Source organism: Panthera tigris, chromosome F2 (assembly GCF_018350195.1).
Source record: "Panthera tigris isolate Pti1 chromosome F2, P.tigris_Pti1_mat1.1, whole genome shotgun sequence".
Lineage (NCBI taxonomy): Eukaryota > Metazoa > Chordata > Mammalia > Carnivora > Felidae > Panthera > Panthera tigris.
In genome coordinates, this window is record NC_056676.1 from 82,173,362 (window position 1) to 82,198,188 (window position 24,827).

The following is a 24,827-nucleotide window of genomic DNA, read 5'->3' on the forward strand; positions in this document are numbered from 1 at the left end:
AGCTTCTGCACCGCAAAGGAAACCAGAACCAGAAAGAAAAGGTAGCGACTGAACAGAAGATACTTGCAGGTCCTACATCTAATAAGGGCTTAATATTCAAAATATATAAAGAACTCATAAAAAGTAAGGAACTCATACAACTCAACAATTTAAAAAACAACCTGATTTAACAATGGGCAGAGGATCTGAATAGATATTTTTCCAAAGACAAACAGGTGGCCGACGGACACATGAAAAGATGTCCGACATCGCTAATTATTAGGGAAGTGCAAACCAAAACCACGATGAGACGGGCACCGCCTCTCACCTGTTAGAATGGCTACAAATCACAAGTGTTGGCCGGGATGTGGGGAAAAAGACAACCCTCGCGCACTGTTGGTGGGAGTGGAAATTGGTGCAGACACTGTGGAAAACAGTATGGAAGTTCCTCAAAAAATTAAGAGTAGAATTGCCGCGTGACCCAGCCATTCCACTTCTGGACGCTTTTCTGAAGAGAACAAAAACAATAATTCAAAAAAGATATCTGCACCCTTATGTTCATAGCAGGATTACTTACAGTCATCAAGATATAGAAACAACCCGAGTGTCCGTCAGTGGATGAATGGATAAAAAGGATGTTATACACACACACACACACACACACACCCCACAGAATATTACTCAGCCAGAAAAAAAAGAATAAAATCTTGCTATTTTTTGATAACATGGATGGACTCGAGGGTATTATGCCACATGACGTAAGTTGGGCAGAGAAAGACAAATATATGATTTTACTCCTGTGGAATCGGAACGAACAAAGCAAAACATAAACAAATTCATAGATACAGAGAACAGACTGATGGTTGGGGGGGGGGCAAAATGTGTGAACGGATCGATTGTATGGTGATATTGGTAGTCTTCTGGTGGTGATCACTTTGTAGTGCATACAGATGTCGAATATATAAAATCGTATGCCTGAAATTTCTGTGTAATGTTATCTATCCATTTTACCTCAAACTTAACAAAAAGACAATTCTTCAAGCTGAAAGGAAGTCACATCAGATGGTCATTGAAGTCCAGTGTCTCGATGCGACCGCTGTGCCAAGACTCCTGGCTTAGAGAGCTATGAATTAACACACTGATGTTGTGCCCAGCCGTTGCACTTGAGGCAACGGCAAAGGCGCACGGCCTCCTCCCGGTGGAGGGACTCCAGGACCTGTGGCCCAGGCGGGGCTGACGCACACTCTCCTCCGACAGACAGACCGGGCCCCTCTGGCGCAGAAGTAGCCCCTCCCACCTACCGGAGGAGCCCGGGGGTGTCCGCACCCGGGGGTAGATGGCGAAACACGGGCTGCCACGGGAGGTACACACACCGCCCTCCCTGGAACAAACGAGATCCGGTTATCAGCCCCTGGAGTCTGCACTGGCCCTTGGGCCTTATTTTGCCCAGAAGAATGCGGTAGAAGTGCCCTTGACCTTGAGAGGCCTGGCAGGGGCAGGACTTCCAGGAGGGCTGTGGGACCCGCTTACTCCGGATTTTGACCAAAGGGCAGACGGCATTTATCGTAGGAGGTCTCCTAAGTCTTGGTGAGAAGAGCAGAACGTGTGGCATTTGAGCCAGAACCTCCTCCCTCCCAAGCCCTGTTCCCAATCATGAAAGTTCCATCCTGACAGGGTTTAGCCAAGAACGTGGGGACTCCCCTCCCCCCGGCGCCCAGCCCTACGTGAGAGGGTCCACACTGGGCAGGAAAAGCTGAGGCTACCATCCCCCTAACACACGCTTGTAGACCAGGGTCATTTCCTCTGTCCCGCCCCCAGTTCCCCCAGACCCCGCCCGGGACTGACTTTCTTTGGGTGTTGAGTGTGGGGCCGTAGGAGTCAATGTTGAGATCTTCGCGCTGAAAAGTTACGAAAAGGCTCCAGCAAATGACCACAAACTCGAAGGCTTAAAACAACACACATTTATTCTCTTACAGGTCTGGAGGCCAGAAGCTTAAGACGAGTGCTATGGGTTAAAATCGAGGTGCTGGCGGGAATGGTTCCTTCTGGAGGGCCCCAGGGGGGAATTCGTTCCATGCGGCGCGCTTGGGGCTGCATCGCTCCAGTCTCTGTCTCCACATTTTGCCTTCTCTTCTTTGGTGACCAGACTAAAGGGGATACTCGCGATGACACTGAGGGCCCGCCTGGATAATCCCCGACAATCTTCCCATCTCAGGATCCTCAACTTAATCTCACCTGCAAGGTTCCTTTTGCCACATAAGGTAACACTCATAGCTTTGGGGGACTAGGGCCTTGGAGGGTATCCCTCAGCCTGATACACCGGCTGGACACGAGGCGTTTTCCAGCCGCACGCTGATCCATCAGCCGTGGATGGCACCTCACTGGCGGGGGGTCGCTTAAGCACAGTCTTCGCCCGGTTGGTGGCTGAACCCCAAGCTGTCCTGACCCACATGTGACTTCTAGGAAGCGAGGCTTCAGTATAAGACCCGGGTGGTGGGGATCTGAGTGGTGGCATCATAGGCTACGCACCGTGAAGGAATAGACTTCACGGAACTGTCCGGACTAGACATAAAAACTAACAAAATAATAATAAACGAAGCCACTGGACAAATAAACTAACAAAACAGCAAGATCAACAAACCAAAGGAGGATTGGTTAATCATAATCCAGAGTCACTATAATGGCTCGTCTAAAATGTCCAGTTTTCAGGGCGCCTGGGTGGCTCGGTTGGTTATGCATCTGATTCTTGATCCGGGCTCAGGTCACGATGTCACAGTTCATGAGCTCGAGCCCCTCGTCAGGCTCCGTGCGGACAGCGCGGAAAGTGCTTAGAATTCTGTCTCTCTTTCCCTCTCTCTCTCTCTCTGCCCCTACCCCACATGTGCTCTCTGTCTCTCTGTCTCTCTGTCCCTCTCTCTCTCTCAAAATAAATAAATAAGCTTAAGAAAAAATTTAAGTGTCCAGTTTTCAACAGAAAATCATGAACTGTGCAAAGGAACAGGATAGTGTGGTAGTTGCCCGGGAGAGATAGGTAACACTGACTGCTTTTTGAAGCCCAGATTTTGCACTTAGCAGAGAAAGACATCACAGCTTTGCTTAGGCAAATGCCCTCGAGTGGAGTGGCCGTGGGTCAGCGGGTGGTTCTGCACAGCTTTCACTGCTGTCGCTAAACACCCCACCCGTGCAGCAGTGACCCGTGACCCTGGACCCTCCCACCCAGAGGCCCTCTGCTAGCACCTCCCTCCTGGCTTACCCAGGCCTGCCCTACTTCCCACTGGCTAGTGCTGCACGCCAGGGACCCATGTTAGAGCTGACGGCCTGGGGCAACGAGCTCACGACCCTGGACTCACCTATCTTCCCAAGTTCCCCTTCAGTCTAATGGGAAAGTGACAGTCCGTTGAGGGTCCTGCACACTCCCAGCTGACTATGAGCCCCTCCGAGGGTGGGACACCGTCGGGATGTGTCTGTGCTGTCCTCGGTGTCAGGGTTTCTGGGGAACGGGCTCACTGTGAAGTCATGAGGCTCACCCCGCATTCGCACAGCCCATCCCAGGGCGGGGCCTCGGCAGAGTGTCTACAAGGTCACTTTTTGTAAAATTCGCGAAAGTAACATAACCACCTTCGGTTAAAGCTCTCTCCCTCCTGCGACCTGCTCTCAGTCCCTCCCTCCCTGCTGACGGGGCTGCAGGGGCAGTGCTCACGATGTGGAGTTGGGGCTGCATTTAGTCTGGGCTCCGCGGGAACACTCACTTCTTGGGGTGGTTAAGCTATTGCTGTCATTCTGGTGTAGACATGGCTTCCAGGGACACACCTGCCTCCCTCTGTGCCCCACGTCATGACACTCTGGCCTGATGGAATTGGCTAATGAGCGTCGTCAATTCAAAAAAATACCTAAAGTCATTTCATCACAAAGAAGAGAACCCCAAAGGCCTTGAAATCTTAGGGCTCGTATGTAAGAAAAATCTGACAGAGGGCTCCTCAAATTTAACGGTTCTAAAAATCCACACAATATTACCCACGAGAGCCATTACCTGAAAGCAACTTTCCTAAGCTATAATAAAAATAACTTTCATCAAACGTGTTAGAAAAGAGACTGAATTGTCTTCTCTCTATATAGAGAGAATGACAGCACGAAAGGGTCGTCGTCTTTTTTTCATATTTTGCTTTAAGTAACCTCTACACCCAGCGTGGGCGGGCCTCCAACTCGCAGCCCCGAGATCGAGATCAAGGGTCATCAAGGGTCGTGTGCTCCACTGACTGAGCCCGCCAGACCCCCAAGTGTCGCGATCTCAATAGGCCAGCAGAGGCTACACCCAAAAGCGTGGGGGAGCCGACTGTGCCTTTCCCCGCGGAGGCTGCTGTGCCGTGGCGGCAAACAGCAGCCTCCCCGGTAGTGTGTGCAGCCTACTGACTGCACGGGTGGCCCTAAGGGACCGCGGAGACAGCGCTTCCAGTGGAGACTGATGTCTGATCACATGCTTTCTCCAATCTAGGCTGCAGACAGGTATGCGGGGTGTCTTTGGAAAGCCCCAGGGAACAGTGGCCGGGGGTGCGCACTGGCCAAGTCGTCGTGTCCATCCGTACCAAGCTGCGGAACAAGGGGCCCGTGATGGAGGCCCCACGCAGGGCCAAGTTCAAGTTCCCTGGCCGCCAGAAGATCCACGTCTCCAAGAAGTGAGGCTTTACTGAGTTTAATGCGGACGAATCTGAAGACATGTTGGCTGAAAAGCCGTCCATCCCAGATGGCTATGGGGTCAAATACATCCCTCATCACGGCCCCTTGGACAAATAGCGGGCTCTGCACTCACGAGAACTTCAGACTGCCCGTCCCCATTCATGCCCACCAATAAATCCTGCTTCCTGTCTGAATAAACAAAAAGCAAACCAAAAAAAAAAAAAAACCCCAAAAAGCATAAGGGAAACGTGTTAGAGAAATATTTCGGGAAGACAATTCATGATATTATGTTGATCTTCTTTGTTTTGTGATGTTTGTGCTTTTGGTGAACTCTAAAAATTTACGTTACGTGTTAGGGTTTCTCTTGTCACTCTGTTCACTTAATTTTGTGTATATGATTTTGTCTTCTATTTATTGAAAACAGCACTATGCGGGAAAGAGTTAACACAGCGGGGCTGAGACGGCTCTCCTTCGGAAGATGTGCTCACAGGGTTAGCTGGTGTCTGGGAGCTTCAGTTTCCGGAAGGTTCCTGCGGTTCCCTAACAGTGGCCCATTGAGCCTAAACTCAACAAATAAATATGGCTTATGGGGAACTCCTGACTTCCTCCTCCTAGACATTAGGAATCGGGGTTTGTTCCAGGCAGAGGGCGCCAACATGACCAGCCCCCTGTGAACAGCCTGGGTGCCGAGTCTCTGGTGAGCATCCCAGTGGACAACATTCCACACATGCTGTCACCGTCTGCCACTGTGGGAATTGGGAGTGTGTCCTGCGGGGTCTCTGGGAGAGGGTTCTGGAAGCTGTGCTTGTTTGCCTGATTTTGCCACATGTTCCTTTGCTGATGCTGATTACTACCCGTTCTCTGGAATAAAGCTCAACCACAGGTTCAACAGTCTGTGCCAAATTCTACAAGTCCTCCAAGCAAATCACTGAATCCAGGAGTGGTCCGGAATTCCCGACACAGCTCCCAAATTTGTAGAAGTGTGAGGCCCCCCAAACCTGGATCTACCTGTGTTTCCAACACAGGGTCAGAGAATCCAGGGGGGCAGGAATGGCCCCCTAAACTGGAGACGCTGCCAGGCTGGAAGCAGGGGTGGAGGGGACGCTTCCACCGAAGGACGATAAGGGTTCCACTGATCTGGAGGGAAGAGCCATCACCCAGCCACTTTGAGCTCGGGGCTCTGCAGGCCAGGACCAACATTATTCTGATTGTCCTGGGTGTGCAACTGGGGCAGGACACATGTGGGGACCCCTGTAGGGTTTCCACCTGTGTCAATGGACAACTACTGCAATCTTGACCCAGCAAGGACAGGGACAATCCGAGCTCAAAACGCTGAGAGAAAAAGGCTGGATCAAACCACCAGTAACCAGCTGGATCTGGCCGAAGAACTGACAGCAGGGAGACTGTGGGTGGGGGGTTGCGGAGGACGATCGCCATCATAGCCTTAGACCAGGGACAGTGGCAGGGCCGTGGCCGACTCACAGCTTTTGTGCTGTACTCAGCTCAGAGACCACCACCTCGGAGGGGACGCTGTGCTTGTAGGACTTGGGCTCCTGCTATTACAGTGTGTCCATTCTGCCCGCTTTTCTCAGGACATGACGTTAATCCTGCTTCTATTGAGGGGCAGGGTCCATGTCCCTCCCCTTGAGCCTGGGCAAGACCTTTGTGACCACCTTGACCCACGTAGTCTGGTGGGAATAACACTACGTGACTTCTGGGGCTAGGTCTTAAAACACCACGTGACCACCTTGTCTTTTGAGGTCACCGTAGAACCCAGGCGCCATGCTTCCAGGAAGCATGGGGTGCATGGAGAGGCTGTGGGTAGGTATGCTGTCTCACAGGCCCAGATGAGGCCCTGGCCAACAGCCAGCAACAACCATGAAAGATGCGAGAGAGGAAGCCCTCAAGACCACACCTGTCGGTGTCCACGGTGACCACAGGCAGGAAAGATCCCAAGTGCAAACCACCTAGATGAGCCCAGGCAATCCTCTGGATTGCAAGGTCTGGTAATATCATTTGTTGTTATTTGAAGTCACTAAGGTTATGCAGCAAGAGATAAACAGACATGCAAACTCCACACAACCCCTTTTGGAAAGGGTGAGGGTATCTTCATCGTCAGAGGAAAAAGGTGGCCCGTTCTCCGGCTTTGTGGGAGCTGGATGTAAACGAAGGGCATGCTGGGAGCGGGGCCTGTGCACCTTCCTCCTACCACCTCCTCTCAGTGTGTGGCAACCCTTTCGGCTCATCTTCCCACTTTCAAAGTTGGAGCACTGGCTCTGGCTTCCTGAGCACTGCAGGGGAGCTGAGTCATGCCGCTGGAAGGGGGGACACAAGCCTCCTGCTGGGGACCTTGACCACTGGGAAACAGAGACACCTGGAGCAGGAGGTACCTGGGGAGGAAAAGCCCTCATATCTCCCCCCTATAGACACACTGGCAGTTCCCTCCTGTGGGATTGCCACCAGGTGCTGGAATACACCAAGTCAGGATGCAGGAAAGAGAGGTGGGGTCAGTAACACTCAGGACTGGCAAGGATTATGTAAAAATGTAACAGTTACTCTTGGTGGGAAGAGAGGGGAAAAAGGAACTCTCACGTTTACTCTTCATTCAGAGAATCCGCATTGTGGGATTCTATCCCCATTGCCTAAGCCCCTCGACAGGCACCCACTGCCCACGTGGGGCAGTGGCGGGGATACATCCTGGCAATCAAAAATTAATGAGAGTTCCACAAGATTGCGTGGATTTCATAAAGTGTTGAGTGAAAAACAGAAAAGGGCGTATAAAAGAATCCCATTAAATAGTAATAACCACCACAGATCCAAATGCTACATGACTGTACAACGGCGCGTATCTGTGCTTGATTCACATGTGATCACATTTGAGTGTGGAGAAAAACCTGGAAAGAACTATTTATTACGGTAAGGAAGAGGGCGTGGGGGCAGAGGGGATGCGGACAGAAAGAACTAAGCCAACATGGAGAAGAAAATCTTAAACGCTCTATCAAAGGAGTATGAGCATGTGTGTGTACCGTACAGATTACGTGTCAATTTTTTTTAATGTACAAATGTAAAACCTAAACGGTAAGAAAACACAAAGCGTGTCTCGGCTTGGGAGAACGCATGCCTTTACGGCTGCGGAAGAGCAAGAAAATCAGCGCTGACGGGATGCCGCATCCTGCAGCGGGCGCTGCGCTCTCCCGCCCAACCTCCGAGGAGCCTCCGCGGCCAGGGACTAGCAGGCAGGGCGCAGGCGCGGTCCCCGAAGGTGGGGTGGAGGAGTGGCCGGGGGCGGCAGGTCCCGGCCCTCTGGGACCAGGTGTAGGCGCGTGCGGGAAAGTCCGGGGAGGTCTCGGGCGGGGGGGGGGGGGGGAGCGTTAAAACCGCCCCCGCGACAAACCCGAAGGGGCGCGGCCGGGGGATCCTTCTCCCTGCCGGTCTCCACCTCTGGCAGCCGTGGGACAGCGCCCCAAAACGCCCGCGGGCACAGCGCTCTGGCACCCGGTCGGCACCGCCCACGACTCCCGCGGCAGGAAGTAGGGCCAGCGGGGCCGCCGGCACCCTAGTGCTCCGAGGCCGGAAGTGGGGCGTTCGGCCGGCGGTCGGGAGGCGGCGCCGGGAGGTCGGAAGTGAGGGTCAGAGGCGCCGGGAACTGTAGTTTTGCGGGAGGCGGGAGCGTGGCTAGCGGCCGGGCGACATGGCGGGCCTGGAGCTGCTGTCGGATCAGGGCTACCGGGTAGACGGACGGCGCGCCGGGGAGCTGCGCAAGATCCAGGCGCGGATGGGCGTGTTCGCGCAGGCCGACGGCTCGGCCTACATCGAGCAAGGCAACACCAAGGCGCTGGCGGTGGTCTACGGGCCGCACGAGGCGAGTGGGCGTGCGCGAGCTGGGCGGGGTGCGAGGGGCCTCCAGGCTGAGCTGAGGATGCCGAGGCGACGGCCGGCGCGCGCCGCGTCCACCCAGCGCATCTTCAGGGCCGCCGCCGCTCGCTCGGCTCCAGAGCCAAAGTCCTGGCAGCGTGGTGCACCGTGGTCCCCGCCTTTCTCCCCGGCCTCTCTCCCCTCCGCCCTGCCCTCCTCTTTGCGCTTCCTCCAAGCGCCCCGCGCTCTCCCGCGTTCGCGTCCTCTCTCTGCTCTCTACTCTGACGTCATCCTCCGGGTGACGCCTCCCCGGACCGCCTTCCTCACGTGGCCAGCCCCCTCCCCTACAACCACACACTTCCCTGCCTTTCGGTAATCGGTCGCTTCGGACGGCAGTCTAACTCCGTGAGGACAGGGACTTTATTTTTTTCTTTTCTTTTTCTTTTTTAAAACATTTTTTTTAACGTTTATTTATTTTTGAGACAGAGAGACAGAGCATGAACGGGGGAGGGGCAGAGAGAGAGGGAGACAGAATCGGAAGCAGGCTCCAGGCTCTGAGCCATCAGCCCAGAGCCCGACGCGGGGCTCGAACTCACGGACGGCGAGATCGTGACCTGAGCTGAAGTCGGACGCTTAACCGACTGAGCCACCCAGGCGCCCCGAAGGGACTTTAAATAAAATCCTGATTTTTTATTGCCTTGTCTCCGTTGCTGGAGAAGGGAAGACCACTGGGGTGGAGACAAACACCGCACGTCTGCAGAGTGGAAAGGCTGCTGGTGGGAGGTGGGGGATTACTCAGAGTGAGATTGCGGGCCTTCTAGGAAGGCAAGAACTCACCGCTTCACAGACCAGGGAAAGTATTTTTGATTTTGTGTCACACGTGATGGGGAAGCTTTGGGAAGGCAGTACCATATGTGAGTGTGTAGAGGAGACAAAGTCAGACTTGCTGCTTGTGAATATACGGGCCCTGGCTACAAATAGAGAATGGGCTGGGAGGGGATGAGGCGAGGATGGAAACGGGGAGACCTGAGGGGGGATGATGGCTTAGAGATGGGCCAAGTGGCCCTCCTGTGGGGCGTTTGAAGGTAAAGTAGCTGTTGAGATGTTGGAAGAAGGAGGAGGGGTGGGAAGGAGCCTGAGGTCCGGGGCCTGCGCTAGAGGAAGGTGCGCGAGCCGGCAGGAGTGAGGCTGGCTCATGTGTCCTTCCTCCCCCAGATCCGGGGCTCCCGGGCTCGAGCCCTGCCTGACAGGGCCCTGGTGAACTGTCAGTATAGTTCTGCGACCTTCAGTACAGGCGAACGCAAGCGGCGACCACATGGGGACCGTAAGTCTTGCGAGATGGGCCTGCAGCTGCGTCAGACCTTCGAGGCAGCCATCCTTACACAGCTGCACCCACGCTCCCAGATTGATATCTATGTGCAGGTGAGCAGGCAGCAGCTATCCGCCTGGGGAGGGAGAGGGATGGGGTGGGGGTTGGGAGTCCGCGGCCGAGAGCCTGATACACCGATGCCGCCGGTGGGCGCGGTTCCTGCAGGTGCTGCAGGCCGACGGTGGGACGTACGCAGCTTGCGTGAATGCAGCCACGCTGGCAGTGCTGGACGCCGGGATACCCATGCGGGACTTCGTGTGCGCCTGCTCGGCTGGCTTTGTGGACAGCACGGCCCTGGCGGACCTCAGCCACGTGGAGGAGGCAGCTGGTGGCCCCCAGCTTGCCCTGGCCCTGCTGCCAGCCTCAGGCCAGCTTGCACTGCTTGAAATGGACGCCAGGCTGCACGAAGACCACCTGGAGCAGGTGCTGGAGGCTGCTGCCCGGGCTGCCCGTGACGTGCACACCCTGCTGGACCGTGTGGTTCGGCAGCATGTACGGGAGGCCTCCATTTTGCTAGGGGACTGAGCGTCTGGCCCCCCGGGCCCGGAATAAAACACACACAGTGCGCTGTACTTTGATCGCCCCATAGCACTTCCACACCCTCCCAGCCTGGCTTGGTACTTGCTCCGGGGGTGGGGGGATGGGGGGGAATAGGGACCATCTCCCACACATGAAATACATACTTCCTGCAACCTCAAGATTCAAACCCTGAAGAAGAAGGTGGGGGGAGTGTGTCCGTGGATGAAGAGCAATTGTGCCAGGCAGGGTTCAAGGCAGCTGAGCATGGCCTGTAATGGCCTGGACTCTGGAGTCTATTTTCACCCCCGCACATCCGAGGCCCTGAGTTCAACAAGGGCTGAGGGAGAATTCAAGCTGGCTCTGGGAACCCACCATGGAGATGTGGGGGCCGTGTCTCACATCGTCTTGACTATGGCTTGGACTGAATGGCCCCTTTCAACCTAGGAGCCCTTTGGGCCTACTTAGTCTCAGGCTCCAAAAGTACAATAGATACATGTTGTCTAACGGGGTCTTCTCTATACACACACACACACACACACACGCATACGCATGTCCGCACCTGAACACCAGCCCCTGCAGCTCTCCCCCCAGGGGCTGCTTCTCCCCTAATGTCTCTGGCATCTCTTGATCTGAATAGGAGTGCCCCCCACTTTCTACTCAACATGTCCCAGCTCCTTTGAAACCCATTTTGGCCAACGGTACTATCCGCACCTTCCTCCCTGTGGTCATCTGGCCCTGATGACCTCGGTGCTGGACTCACACTTCTTTCACTTCTGCGTTCACCGCCATTTTTGACCGACATCCACAGAAACGAATCAGCCAATGCCTTGGCTTCGCGGTCCACGGAAGCCCTCTTCCTGTCTACCCACCCCAGGCATTCGGACCTGTCACTGCCAGCAGCCTCCGTGCTCTGCGGTTTTCCTCTCTCCCGCCCTAGTCATCCCCTCTCTGGTTCTGCAAATCGGAGCTTTCTCGCTACCCCCGGCCAGCAGCCAGCGGTCTCCACCGCTTTGCTCTCGCGTGGTATACACCTCCTGCTACTTCCCCTGGAGACCGCTCTCCGGCCCGCCCGAGTACCGCTTCCGTTCCGCGCATGCGCGGCGGCGCGTTGGCCTTCGGGAGCGGAAGTGCGTGCGGGCGCGCCAGTTCCCGTCGGGCAGGCGCGAGGCGCCGGGCCCCGGGGCTGCAGCCGGCCGGGGCAGCGCGGTCCCGGAGCCGCCCCTCCCCGCCATGGGCCTCCTGTCGGACCCGGTGCGCCGGCGCGCCCTCGCCCGCCTCGTGCTGCGCCTCAACGCGCCGCTCTGGTAAGGGCGGGGCCCGGGGAACCCGGCGCTGCGGCCGCCGGCGGCCCCTCCGGCTGCTGGCGCCAGTCGCGTCGTCCCCGCCGGCGTCGCTCGGGGCAGCAGGCCCGGGGCTCAGCTCTCCCGTCCGATGTCCCGGGTGCCCGGACTCCAGGGCCAGGTCCCTCACACACGCCCCCGCCACCCCCGGTGCAGAGGTGGAGGCCACGGGCCGCGGTGTCAGAACCCCCTAACGCTCCGGCGGTCTCCTCCGTCCCCTCTCCCTGCAGCGTGCTGAGCTACGTGGCGGGTATCGCCTGGTTCCTGGCGCTGGCTTTTCCGCCCCTGACCCAGCGCACATACATGTCGGAGAACGCCATGGGCTCCACCATGGTGGAGGAGCAGTTTGCGGGCGGAGAGCGTGCCCGAGGCTTCGCCCGAGACTTCGCTGCCCACCGCAGGAAGACGGGGTGAGCGGTAGAGCTGTGGGTCTGGGGGAAACAGTGGTGGTCAAAGTCAGGGCGCTCTTAAAGGTTCTCTTTGTGCCTCCAGGGCTCTGCCAGTGGCCTGGCTGGAGCGGACGATGCGGTCAGTGGGGCTGGAGGTCTACACGCAGAGTTTCTCCCGGAAACTGCCCTTTCCTGATGAGACCCGCGAGCGCTATGTACTGTGGGGGAGAGGATGTGTCTGGGACCAAAAAAGACCTTGAGAGGGTGGCTTGGGACTGGGAAGCTCAGTGGTGCCGGGTCCTGGGGCCCAGGAAATTCCTAGCGGGCATCCTAGGGCGAAAAGGGGAGAGGCTTCAGCACTCTAGGGTGGGGTGGTGCTGAGGCTTCCCCGCCAATACTGCATACAGATGGTGGCCGGTACCAACGTGTATGGCATCCTGCGGGCCCCACGCGCCGCCAGCACCGAATCCCTGGTGCTCACTGTACCCTGCGGCCCCGACTCTACCAACAGCCAGGCTGTGGGGCTGCTGCTGGCGCTTGCTGCCCACTTTCGGGGTGAGGCTCAGGGGCTACTGCTGGCAAGGGAGGGTTCGGCCTCTGTCCCGGGCCTTGCTGACCAGCTTCTGGTCCTCAGGGCAGATTTACTGGGCCAAAGACATCATCTTCCTGGTGACAGAGCAAGACCTTCTGGGCACTGAGGCTTGGCTTGAGGCCTACCACGACACCAACGTCACCGGTGGGTGCTCTTGCCCTGCCCCGCCCCTCTCTCGGGGCCACTGTACGCGCCAGCCCTCCGTCGGCACCTCATTCACCTGCTCCTACAGGCATGCAGTCATCCCCTCTGCAGGGCCGGGCTGGGGCCATCCAGGCAGCCCTGGCCCTGGAGCTCAGTAGCGACGTGGTCACTAGCCTTGATGTGGCCGTGGAGGGGCTCAACGGGCAGCTGCCCAATCTCGATCTGCTCAACCTCTTCCAGACTTTCTGTCAGAAAGGGGGACTGCTGTGTACTCTGCAGGGCAAGGTAAGGGGGCCGCCTGCCTGGGCAGCCTGGGACCTGTGTGGGGGTCATCTGACCTCATCCCCAAACCCTCTAAGCTGCAGCCCCAGGACTGGACATCGGTAGACGGGCCGCTGCAGGGTCTGCAGACACTCCTGCTCATGACTCTGCAGCAGGCCTCTGGCCGCCCCCATGGCGCTCACGGCCTCTTCCTGCGCTACCGTGTGGAGGCCCTGACCATACGTGGCATCAATAGCTTCCGACAGTATAAGTATGACTTAGTGGCGGTGGGCAAGTAAGTGGCTTCTGGTCCTCCCCTCTTCCTTGCCTAGGGGGGCGAGGGGGTGCTGGGGGGCCCGGCTGGCCCTGACGCTGCCCCACCCCGGCAGGGCCCTGGAGGGCATGTTCCGCAAGCTCAACCACCTTCTGGAGCGCCTGCACCAGTCCTTCTTCTTCTACGTGCTCCCCGCGCTCTCGCGCTTCGTCTCCATCGGCCTCTACATGCCTGCTGCTGGCTTTTTGCTCTTGGTCCTTGGCCTCAAGATATCCTCTGACGGGCGGCCAGCCTCGGGTCCCCTCCGCTCTAGGCTGGGAGAGCCCATGGTCCTTGGAGTGGGGGAGTGGGATGGGCCCTGGGGCCCCCGCCGGGCAGATCCCATCACAGCTCTTGTCAGGGTCCTTGACTAGACCACGCTCTGGAACTGTGGATGCAGTTGCATGAGGCCGGAGCGGGCCCTCAGGAGGCTGGGGGCGCCTCTGGACCTGGTCCTCCCCTCCCTCCAGCACAGGTGACGGCCCCCCACTCCTGCTGGGGAGGGCTCCTGGGGTTCCGGTGATTGGTCCTGCTGCCACTCAGTCTCCACTGGTGGGGTGTTGGTGAGGATCCTTGGGGCCCCCCTGGCCCTAGGGCCCAGGTCCCAAGTGTCCGCGTGCCCTTGCAGAGCGTGGGGCTGGCCTCGCTTGTGGCTCCCTTGCTGATCTCACAGGCCATGGGCCTGGCCCTCTACGTCCTGCCAGTGCTGGGCCAACACGTGGCTACCCAGCACTTCCCCGTGGCCGAGGCCGAGGCCGTGGTGCTGACGCTGCTGGCCATCTATGCGGCCGGCCTGGCCCTTCCACACAGCGCCCACCGGTGAGCGGCTGGGCCGGCTGGGCGGGGACAGAGGGTCCCCTGGACACACAGGCAGCTGCCTCTGAGCCCCTTGTCTTGCAGGGTGATGAGCGCACAGGCCCCAGACAGAGGCTGGATGGCACTGAAGCTAGTGGCTCTCATCTACCTGGCACTACAGTTGGCCTGCGTTGCCCTCACCAATTTCTCGCTGGGCTTCCTGCTGGCCGCCACCATGGTGCCCGCTGCCGCGCTCACCCACCCCTGTGGGCCCCGGTATGTGCCGGTCGGCCCCCGTCACAGAACTGCACACGAGGTGCCCTGCCCCCAACCCGGGGCCTGTGCTCCTCACCACAGAGCCCAGCCCGACCCTGCCTCTCCCCCCAGGCCGCTGTATGCCACCCTGCTGGTGCTGACGAGCCCCGCGGCCACTCTCCTGGGGTGCTTGTTCCTCTGGCGGGAGCTGCAGGAGGCCCCGCTGTCGCTGGCCGAAGGCTGGCAGCTCTTCCTGGCGGCACTGGCGCAGGGCGTGCTGGACCACCACACCTACGGCGCCCTGCTCTTTCCGCTCTTGGCTCTGGGCCTCTATCCCTGCTGGCTGCTCTTCTGGAACGTGCTCTTCTGGAAGTGACGTGTGGCTGTCCTGTGGTACAGACCGGGGTGGGGACTCCCCAAGCACCCGGGGTTCTCTTTTTGGGAAATAAACAGGTGTTTTGTTTTCAGCTGCTGTTAGGGCCCGTGGCCCACTGTCTGCTGTCCTTTTGGAGCTCCTAGGCACGTGGATAAAAAGCTCTGTCTGAGAGCCTGGCATTCCCACATACCTCCTTCCTGGAGGGCACTGCCCTGGTCCACTTACTGCTGGCAGGAATGAGGGCCCCAGCAGCCACATCAGCCTCCAAGGAGAGCCTCGGATGGACACTGGGCTTGGCATCTGGAAATGGCAGGTGTAGACCCTGCCCTGGCCCCAGCCCCACGAGCATTATGGGAGCTCCCTGTGTATCACGGTGGGAGGCAGGGTGCCGGGTAGGAGGAAATGCTGTGGTGGGTGTGGCTTGGGGCCTGATGGGATCTGAAGTGCCCAGGGACCACACTGCTCTGTCTTCAGCACTGGAGTTGAAGGCGCAAAAGGGCTTGAGCTGGAGCCCTGCAGAAAAGCCCTGGGGCATGGGGAATGGCACCCGCCAAGGCCCGGGAGTGGCCCCGCCCAGCTTCCCTGGAGCCGAACTGGCCCAGGCCAGCCACCCATGAGAGGCAGGGCCAAGGTGGAGCGGTAGAGCCCCACCCGGCATCGTCTAGGAGCAGGCGGGCCACATACGGAGACCCCTGAAAGGAACTGGAATGTCTAGTGTCCATTCTGGAGGGAAGAAAAGCAAAATGTTGCTTTTCAGGGTCACATCAGGTCAAGAGGCATCTCCTCGAGGGCCAAGGCACCCCTGCCAGCACCTGATGTGGTGGCTAGACCAGTCAGCCTCCTACCGGCCTCAGTGTGAAAGGAAGGCAGAGCTGCCCCGCCTGGGGAGTCCGCTCAGGACCCGTGGCCCTTCGGTGTCACACCCAGAACGGTGGGTCTGGGAGGAAGCTCTAGCCCCCAGACCCAGCCCTCTGTGGGTCACTGCTGGCTCTCTGCTGAGGGGGCCACGTGCTCTCTGTCCAGCATTGTTGGGGGTGGGGGTGCAGCATGGGCGATGGAGACCCCACTGGCGCCAGCAGCCTGTCTTTGCCCACTGTTCCCAAGTCCGGCTGGAACCTCTGGTCCCTTCAATGTTGAACAAACTGTTCTGCCCCGCCTCCCCCGGGGCTGGGAAGAGACTCGCAGCCCCCAGCCTCCCAGCGTGCCTCCCAGGCTGGCTTCTGTCAACCCTGTGCTTGGATAAGTCACAGGACAAGAGTCCTCCTGTCTTCTAAGACGCACAAAAACCTCTGTTTTGCCTTGGTCTGTTGTCTCTCTCTTTGTGAGCTAGTATCCCTTCCAAAGGATTCCAGAATCCCTCCCAAGCCTTTTCCCTAGGCTTTGGCCTTGATCAGTCACTTAAAGCACAAATCATGAAAATCTATTAAATCATGGAACACACAAGTGGGGGCAGAAGCACAGAGATCATCTCAACTGTATTCTGAACTTGTGCAGAACTCTTTGTACAAAAAATTCTGAGACCGTGGGAATGACAGAGTTGGTTTGTCAGGAAAGCAGGATTTCTATTCCGATTTTCAGCAATGTCACTTGTACAATACATTTCTTAAAACTAGGAAATGTTAGGCTGTGGAAATGTAGGTCAGGGGTAGAGCGGTGAGTATAGGTCATACATAAATGCTCTACTTGATGGGGTGGTAGGGCCTGTACCTTGAACCCAGTATCTGTTCTCTGGAGTCATACAGCCCAATTTTGAATCCTGTGCTTTGAGGTGTGGCCACGTGACTATGCTGTGGCCAGCAGGATAAACAAGAAGCTTCCAGGGTGAACACCAAGCAAAGACCTCACCCAGAGAGACTGGCCCTCCGAGCCCCATCCTTTCTCTTGCCCACAGGGATGTGGAACTGATGGTTGGAACGTGAATTGTGTCTAGGGCATGAGGTCCAGCCCGTGTCGAGAATGGATGGAGAGGAGCAGGGACTCCCTGGGCTTCACACAGCCCTGGGTTGCTAAACTGGGCTACATCTACTAGAAAGGGAAACAGACTTGTACCGTGTGTAAGCCACTGTCATTTGGAGTTTTCTGACACTCAGATCGAGTTCCAACCAATACAAGAGGGACCATTGCTGAGCCCAGCTCACGTGAGGACTCGAGGGTGTCCGCTGGGTGAATTTGGGAGTATTTCACTATTGTGTTGATAATCAGTACTTAATAGTACATACTCCTTTGTTGCTTGCTTTCTAGGCCCCAGAACAGAAGTGTCATGGGAGGCAGGAACACTGTCTTATTTCCTGCTACTTTTCCAGCTCAGGGCCAGATACACAGTAGAATGTTCATCTGTATTTGTTGAATGAAGGGAAATCGGAGGGAGACGACCTGGAGGTCCAGAAGGAGGCTCCAGGGGGCAGACCTGACAGCTTCCGCAGGGGCTAGAGGATCGCCTGTGTTGGGAGGTGGGGTGAGCACAGGAAGGTGAGGTGAAGGCCCCAGCCAGCAGGCCACCCTCCACCCACCTAACACCCAGCAGCCTCCCCACAACCGGGCTCCGTGCGGATGCTCTACTTGGCCCTGGGACGCCTCTAGCAACTCGCCTCGGTGTCCCAGACTTCCTGTGCTCTTCTCAAGCCATTTGCCTGGTTACCCCCACTCCCCCCGAGGCTCCGATGTAGACAACTTGGGGACTGCTCTGGACACCATTATCCAAAACTGCTTCTGCAAGCCCCAGCTGCCTTCATACCCCCACTCAGGTCCTGTCTCCTGCTTCCTGCCAGGCCCCAGTGTGTCACCTCTGCCTCCTGAGTGTGTGATGGTCACCTCTAAGTCACAGTATTCAACCTGAACACCTCCCACCCCACATACACCTTCTCCCCTAGCACGCTCACCCAGGCCTGGACCCAGGGTCAACCTAGTCTCTCTTCAGGGGATGCCCGTCACCCCCAGGATAGAACCAAACTCCCCACCTTGGTCTCCAAGGCCTGTGCTTGCTCCTTTTCAACATTGTCCTTGCCCCAAAAAGCAACCTGTACCCTACTTCTCTCCTTCCAGCCCCTGACACCATTAATCTACTTTCTAATTCCAGACTTGCCTAATCTGCACTTTAATATGAATGCCCTCATACATAGGTGTCACAACTTCCTTTTTATGGCCAAATAATGTTCCATGTAATGGACATGCCACACTCTACCCATTTTATCAGTTGATGGACATGTGGATTATTTCCTTTTTGGCTGTTATGAACAATGTGCCTATCAACAGTCATGAACAAGTTTTTGCGTGGACATATGTTCTCTCTTGGGCATACACCTAGAAGTGGAATTTGGAGCTCTAAATTTTCTTCTTAGCACTGCTTTTGATACATCCCGTATGTTTTGTTTTCATTCATTCACCTCATTTTCTAATTTTTCCTGTGATTTCTTTACCTGGTTATTTAGCAATATGTTAGGGGAGCTTGAGTGGCTCGGTTGAGTATTCGACTTTGGCTCAGGTCATGATCTCACAGTTTGTAGGTATGAGCCCCACATCAGGCTCACTGCTCTCAGTGCAGAGCCCTCTTTGGATCCTCTGTCCCCCCCCCCCAAATAAATAAAACATTAAAAGTAATATGTTATCTAACTTTCACATATTTATGAATTCCCCAAATTTCTGTTATTGACTTTTAATTTCATTCTGTTGTGGTGAGAAAATGTATTTTGTATCATTTTACTACTTTTAGATTTACTGGGTAGCTCAGTTGGTTAAGCGCCTGATCTTGATTTAGGCTCAGGTCATAATCTCAGGCTTCCTGACATGAAGTCCTGTGTCGGGCTCTGTGCTGACATAGCGGACCCTGCTTGGGATTCTCTCTCTCCCTCCCTCTCTGCCCCTTCCCTGCTCATTCTCTCTCTCTCAAAATAAACATTAAAAAATTAGTGAGACTGTTTTTATTTTCTAACATATGGTCTGTCCTGAAGAATGTTTCATATGCACTTGAGAGGAATATGTACTCTTCTGCTGGAAGAGTGGTTCATTGATGTTTAAGTCTAGTCGGCATTGTTCAGTTTTTCAACTCTTCTTTCTTTGCTGAACTTCTGTCTAGTTCTATCCATTACTAAAAGTGGAATATTGAAGTCTCCAATTATTATTGTTAAATTGCCTACTTCTCCTTTCCATTCTGTCAACTTTTGCTTCATGTATTTCGGGGCGCTGTTAGGCAAACATATCTTTACAATTGTTAGGTCTTCTTGAGGAGTTGGTCCTTTTTTCATTATGAAATGTCCTTCTTTAATTCTAGTATCAATTTTTGTCTTAAAGTCTATACTATTTGATATTAGTATAGCCACTCCAGCTCTCTCTTGATTACTGTTGGTATGGTATATCTTTTTCCACATTTTTACTTTCTACTTGTGTCTTTGATTCTAAAGTTTGTTTCTTGGGGTGCCTGGGTGGCTCAGTTGGTTAAGCATCTGACTCTTGATTTCAGCTCAGGTCTTGATCTCACAGTCATGAGTTCAAGCCCCGCATTGGGCTCTGTGCTGGGCACAAAGCCTACTTAAAATAATAATAATAATAATAATAATAATAATAATAACAATAACAATAATAAATAATAGAGTTTGTTTCTTACAGGGGTGCCTGGGTGGCTCAGTCAGTTAAGCATCCAACTCTTGATTTCAGCTCAGGACATGATTTCATGGTTCATGAGATCGAGCCCCGAGTCCAGCTCCATGCTGACAGCATGGAGCCTGCTCAGGATTCTCTCTCTCCCTCTTTCTCTACCCCTCCTGCTCCAGTGCATGCGTATGTGCACACCCTCTCTTAAATTAAAAAGAAATAAAGGTTGTTTCTTACAGACACCATAGAGTTGTGTGTGTGTGTGTGTATAAAATCTATTATGACAATCTCTGCCTTGAAATTGGAGACTTTAATCCATTTACATTTATTATTTTTTTAAGATTGTATTTTTAGGTAAACTCTACACCCAGGGTGGGTCTCCAACCCACAATCCCAAGATCAAGAGTCGCATACTGCCACCAACTGAGCCTCCCGGGTGCCCCTGGTAGGTTTACTCTTTCAGCACTTGGAATATGTCATTCTACTGCCTTTTGACCTCCATGGTTTCTGATGTGAAATAGGTAATTTTATTGGGGATCACTTGTATGTGATGAATCACTTCTCTTTTGTTGCTCTCAAGAGTCTTTTTCTTTGGCTTTCAACAATTTATGATGTGTCTAAGTATGGATCCTTTTTAGTTTATCCTACTTAGAGTTCACTGAACTTCCTAGATGTGCAGATTCATGTTTTTCATCAAATTTAGGAACTTTTCAGGCATTCTTTTTTCAGATATTCTTTCTGCCCCTTTCTCTTCTCTGTTCCTGAGAATTATGCATAGGTTGGTATGCTTACTGGTGTCCTACAGGCCTTTCATTTTTAATGTTGTGATTTTAGAAATCAGATGCCAGGTTTTGTTGTTGCTGCTTGTAGTAGTTGAACTCGTGTAGTAGTTTTTCTGCACTTGTTCTGTCTAGTCTGTAATGTCATGTGTAGCCACTAAAGTTCCTATGCTCAGCTGATGATCGGACAGAGATTTTCTTAAATGCCTAAAATCCATAAACTTCCCAGTCTTTCCCAAATAGCTCTGTGTACTTGTTGGGGGCATATCCTTTGAGCACTAAAGCCCCCAGTTTGCAACTGTCTGAGGCTCCACTTCCCTATGTGCAGAGCCTCAAGGCCAGCCAGAGGTAAGCATTTGATGCTTTTTCAGGTCTTTCATGAGCCTGTGCACACCCTATTTGTGTTTGTGACCTCTGTATTTCAGAAATATGTAGGGCTTTTGAACATCCCTGTGGACATTGTATTCCCCAGCTCTTCCTTTTAAGCTTTTTGGTTACTCGATTATCAGGTGCAGCTGTTATCCATTGCCCCCGGCAGCTTTGAAACTACAACTTGCCTGCAACTGCCTTCAGCAAACATCCTCAGGGCATAGACCATTGGCTCTAGGCAAGCTGAGTGAGCTTTGTAAGAGGGGTCTTCCGGGGAGCCCTCAGACAAGTTAAATCATGGCAATTATTTGCAAGCAAGGTGTTCTGCTCCCTCTACAGGATTATGTCTCCCTGCTCCATTCTACCAGGAATGTGGGCTGTAGTTTCCAGGGTTACCACTGGGCTGGAGAGTAGCCTTAACCAGAACAAGTTGAAACACCGCAAAACTCATTGTTCTTACCGAGATTCAGTTTTCTTCAATAAACACTGTCGGGATGCTGCACTCCTTTGACTAATTCCCAGAGTTCTGAAAAAGTTGACTCCAACAATTTCTGCTAGTCTTTTCCTTGCTTTTATAGGGGGAAGGGGATGCAGATTTTCCGAGGTCCTTACTCCCTCATTCTCAATGAAGACCGACCGTAATTTTTTGAGGGACCCTTGGCTGTCATAGTCACGGCTCCTGCATCTGACAGTTTCTGGGTAATAATAAGTGCCTAATAAATCCTTGTCAAACCCCTGCTCAGCCTGGAGAACCGCCACCACAACCCACGCGTGTGGGCCGGGACGGGTGGGGGACAGCAGCCCGGAGGCCCCAGCCTTCCGGCACTGCTCACGCTCCACCGGAGTGGGGACCCTGACCGGGGCGAAAGAGACCGCGGCAGTGGGCCGCGAGACCCCCACCCCACCTTGCTGATTGGCCCCGGCAGGCCGCCCCTTCGCTCTGGGGGTCTGTAGGCGCTGCGACACGGATGGCCACCGCGCCAGGTCTGGAAATATTGCTGGACGAAAGTGAGCGATGGCCTCGAAGATGCCGTGGACGCCGGGCTGAGGCGCCCGAGCGTAAAGGACTAAGCACCGCCGAGGCCGGAAGAACCGCGTCCGGGCAGCGGACAGGCCGAGACAGCAGGTGCCGCCCGCAGGAAGACACCACGGGTTCCCACCCTACTTCCGGTTTCCACGACTACCTGACGGACAGGCCCCGGCCCGCCCCTGCCCTCCCAGGCTCTCGCGACGTTTGGGCTCCCGTGGCGCCGCAGGGGCCGACGGGAGCAGCGGCCGCGCTGAAGAGGGCCGACATGGCGGCGGCGGCGGCTTCGCTTCGCGGGGCGGTGCTGGGCCCCCGGGGCGCGGGGCTGCCGGGCGCGCGGGCCCGGAGTTTGCTGTGCGGCGCGCGGCCCTGCCAGCTCCCGCTGCGGACGCCACAGGTGAGCGCTGGCCGCGGCCCCGGCCGCCGGGTGGCCCCGCAGCCCCTGAAGGTCACGGCGGGGAGGCTCTGGGCGCGGGCCCGGCAGCGAGGGAGCGGCCTCCGCCACCCGGCGCCCCCGCCGGACCCCCGCCGCCTGCCGATATGGGGCGCCGGGGGGCAGGACCAGGCGCCCACTCCCCCGACCAGCGGAGGCGCCGGGTACCGAGCGTGGGGGGCGGCGGGGCGGGCTCGCTGCCGGCTCGGGGCCGGGGGCTTTCTCCGAGGGGCGCGCCCAGGCCCGCTCCCGCTCCGGCCTTCCAGACGGCCTGCGTCCTGAAGTGACCTCAGCCTGACCTCGGACCGCGGCTTGTGACCTTGGCCTGCCCCGGCACCCTTGCTTTCATCGACCTCATCCCCAGCCCCGGATCCCAAACCATGCCTTGCGCCCCCTCCTCGGGGCCGAATCACGGTCGAGGAGCCGGCAGCGGGCTGGAGCGGGGTGGGCAGTGGTGCTCCGCAGGAGCTGGCGGGTGCGGGTGCATGGGTGGGGAGAGGCAGGCGCTGAGAGTCAGACCCCCAGGTAGGGCCGGGTGGTGTTCTGGCAGGCGCTGAGCGGGGCTCTTGCAGGCAGTGTCCTTGTCGTCGAAGGCCGGTCTGTCCCGGGGCCGGAAAGTGATGCTGTCAGCGTTGGGCATGCTGGCGGCAGGGGGTGCAGGGCTAGCCGTGGCTCTGCATTCGGCCGTGAGCGCCAGTGACCTGGAGCTGCACCCCCCCAGCTATCCGTGGTCCCACCGTGGCTTCCTGTCTTCCCTGGACCACACCAGGTGTGCTGCCGGCTGACTGGGGTGGTTTCTGGGAGGCCTGGTGGGGCGGAGGCCCTGGCGGCCCCTAACCCTATCCCTTTCTTTAGTATCCGGAGGGGTTTCCAGGTGTATAAGCAGGTGTGCTCCTCCTGCCACAGCATGGACTACGTGGCCTACCGCCACCTGGTGGGTGTCTGCTACACAGAAGATGAAGCTAAGGCGCTCGCAGAAGAGGTGTGGGCCTGGGGATGAGGAGGACCCCGGGGATTGGGGCTCCGGCTGCGGTGGACGGCAGGGCTGTGACGGGGCTCTTGGTGGCAGGTGGAGGTTCAGGACGGCCCCAACGAGGATGGGGAGATGTTCATGCGGCCGGGGAAGCTGTCTGACTACTTCCCCAAACCCTACCCCAACCCTGAGGCCGCTCGAGCAGCCAACAACGGAGCACTGCCCCCTGACCTCAGCTACATCGTGCGAGCTAGGTACGCTGGCTGCCTGCTGGGCGGTGTGGGGAGGGGGCAGGAAAGTCCACCTTGTGCCGGGGCTGAGGAGGCATGGATCTGGTCCCAGGCACGGTGGTGAGGACTACGTCTTCTCCCTGCTAACCGGCTACTGCGAGCCGCCCACCGGTGTGTCATTGCGAGAAGGTCTCTATTTCAACCCCTACTTTCCTGGCCAGGCCATCGGCATGGCTCCGCCCATCTACACTGAGGTCTTGGAGTATGACGATGGTGAGCAGCCCCCACCCTGGGGGCGGACAAGCCGGGTCTCCCTTTTCCCACTGCCAGGGATGCTTTCTGTGTCATGCACAGAAAGAGGTCGTGCACTCTTCTTGGCTCCAGCACCGAGCCAGCTTACGGGCAGCCTTCGCAACCCCGTCTAGCCCAGGCCCCTGCGTGCTGGGGGGAGGGGGGGGTCCCATTGGTTTTGAAGCCTTGGTCTGGACCCCATCTCAGCTACGTGGAGGAGGTTGCTCTAGGGCTGTACCAGGTTGGGGAGGGACCCCCAAGGGCAGCCCTTAACACTTATTCTTGGCTCAGGCACCCCAGCTACCATGTCCCAGGTAGCCAAGGATGTGTGTACCTTCCTGCGCTGGGCATCCGAGCCAGAGCATGACCATCGCAAACGCATGGGGCTCAAGGTGAAATGGCCGGGCGTGGGAGAGGGGCTGGGAAATGGGCTGGGGTCCTTTCTGCCTCCTTCTTCTGAGCCTGCCTCATCCCCAGATGTTGATGATGATGGGCTTGCTATTGCCTCTGGTCTACGCCATGAAGCGGCATAAGTGGTCAGTCCTGAAGAGCCGGAAGCTGGCATACCGGCCACCCAAGTGACCCTGCCCAACGTCTGCTTGCCGTCTTGCCTGAACAGGCCCGCAAGCCAAGGAGCCACCCTGGACCTGTTCAGGCCTCAGCTGGCCCGCTTGGCCAAGCTCCTCTTTCTTTGGGACAAGAGGGAAAGGGGCAAGAGACCAGGTTCTAGCTCCAGATCCTTCAGCCCCCATCATGGAAATAAATTAAGTTTCTCAACACATGTTTGAGCTATTGTGTGATGGGAGCACACGTTTGCAGGGGACTCTGGGACTAAGACCTTTGCTCTCGAGCTCTCAGGGTTGTCCCATGCAGTGTGACCGACACTGCCGTGTACAGGCTGGGGACGGGAGGTGGCAGGCAGCACTGGAGGTGGGGAAGGGAGGCAGCCGGCAGCAGTGCTAAGGAGGCAGAGCTAGGCAGAGGCCACCCAGAGTGTGCTCCTGATTTCTTGGCTGGACGACTGGAAGGGGCAGGGTAGAGGTGTTCTGGGACAGCACCTCCTGGCAACCCACAGGGCGGCTGGGGTGAGTCTGGGTCAGCAAAACGAGGCAAGCAGTAGGAGTAGGCTGTGAGGGCAAGGGGAGGGTGGCGGTGGCAGCACTCGGGTCCTAGCTTCTGAGCTTTTCTTGTCCCCAGGAGGGAACGTGAGGAGCATCCTGGCTGGAATACCCTAAGACTGGTGGCCACTGGGAAGGGCGAGAGCCAAGTGGAAGCAA

At 56.4% G+C, this 24,827-nt stretch overlaps 3 protein-coding genes and 1 pseudogene across 3 annotated transcripts; all 4 read left to right on the forward strand.

Annotated features, from left to right (window-relative positions):
- Positions 1-4,303: 4,303 nt before the first annotated feature.
- Positions 4,304-4,425, forward strand: LOC122235167 (annotated as a pseudogene).
- A 3,838-nt stretch (positions 4,426-8,263) lies between these two features.
- EXOSC4 (exosome component 4) lies at positions 8,264-10,449 on the forward strand. The gene is made up of 3 exons (XM_042972995.1): positions 8,264-8,515; positions 9,724-9,930; positions 10,043-10,449. Exons 1-3 carry the CDS (start codon positions 8,345-8,347, stop codon positions 10,400-10,402), a joined length of 738 nt encoding a protein of 245 aa, XP_042828929.1. The 5' UTR covers positions 8,264-8,344; the 3' UTR covers positions 10,403-10,449.
- Positions 10,450-11,527: 1,078 nt separating this feature from the next.
- On the forward strand, positions 11,528-14,952 carry GPAA1 (glycosylphosphatidylinositol anchor attachment 1). The gene is made up of 12 exons (XM_042973337.1): positions 11,528-11,700; positions 11,967-12,146; positions 12,229-12,340; positions 12,533-12,680; positions 12,760-12,861; positions 12,950-13,146; positions 13,221-13,417; positions 13,512-13,665; positions 13,815-13,910; positions 14,064-14,254; positions 14,336-14,506; positions 14,618-14,952. The coding sequence occupies exons 1-12, from the start codon at positions 11,627-11,629 to the stop codon at positions 14,859-14,861; spliced, it is 1,866 nt and encodes a 621-aa protein (XP_042829271.1). The 5' UTR covers positions 11,528-11,626; the 3' UTR covers positions 14,862-14,952.
- A 6,913-nt stretch (positions 14,953-21,865) lies between these two features.
- LOC102954021 (cytochrome c1, heme protein, mitochondrial) lies at positions 21,866-24,329 on the forward strand. The gene is made up of 7 exons (XM_042972755.1): positions 21,866-22,020; positions 22,629-22,825; positions 22,912-23,038; positions 23,126-23,283; positions 23,372-23,532; positions 23,842-23,942; positions 24,028-24,329. Exons 1-7 carry the CDS (start codon positions 21,892-21,894, stop codon positions 24,130-24,132), a joined length of 978 nt encoding a protein of 325 aa, XP_042828689.1. The 5' UTR covers positions 21,866-21,891; the 3' UTR covers positions 24,133-24,329.
- Positions 24,330-24,827: the final 498 nt, after the last annotated feature.

Coding starts and splice junctions, on each gene's coding strand:
- EXOSC4 (XM_042972995.1), top strand. CDS start 8,345: ATGGCGGGCCTGGAGCTGCTGTCGGATCAGGGCTACCGGGTAGACGGA. Junction 8,516..9,723: donor TGGTCTACGGGCCGCACGAG/GCGAGTGGGCGT, acceptor TTCCTCCCCCAG/ATCCGGGGCTCCCGGGCTCG. Junction 9,931..10,042: donor AGATTGATATCTATGTGCAG/GTGAGCAGGCAG, acceptor CGGTTCCTGCAG/GTGCTGCAGGCCGACGGTGG.
- GPAA1 (XM_042973337.1), top strand. CDS start 11,627: ATGGGCCTCCTGTCGGACCCGGTGCGCCGGCGCGCCCTCGCCCGCCTC. Junction 13,666..13,814: donor TCTTGGTCCTTGGCCTCAAG/ATATCCTCTGAC, acceptor TGACTAGACCAC/GCTCTGGAACTGTGGATGCA. Junction 14,507..14,617: donor ACCCACCCCTGTGGGCCCCG/GTATGTGCCGGT, acceptor CTCTCCCCCCAG/GCCGCTGTATGCCACCCTGC.
- LOC102954021 (XM_042972755.1), top strand. CDS start 21,892: ATGGCGGCGGCGGCGGCTTCGCTTCGCGGGGCGGTGCTGGGCCCCCGG. Junction 23,039..23,125: donor CTAAGGCGCTCGCAGAAGAG/GTGTGGGCCTGG, acceptor TCTTGGTGGCAG/GTGGAGGTTCAGGACGGCCC. Junction 23,284..23,371: donor AGCTACATCGTGCGAGCTAG/GTACGCTGGCTG, acceptor ATCTGGTCCCAG/GCACGGTGGTGAGGACTACG.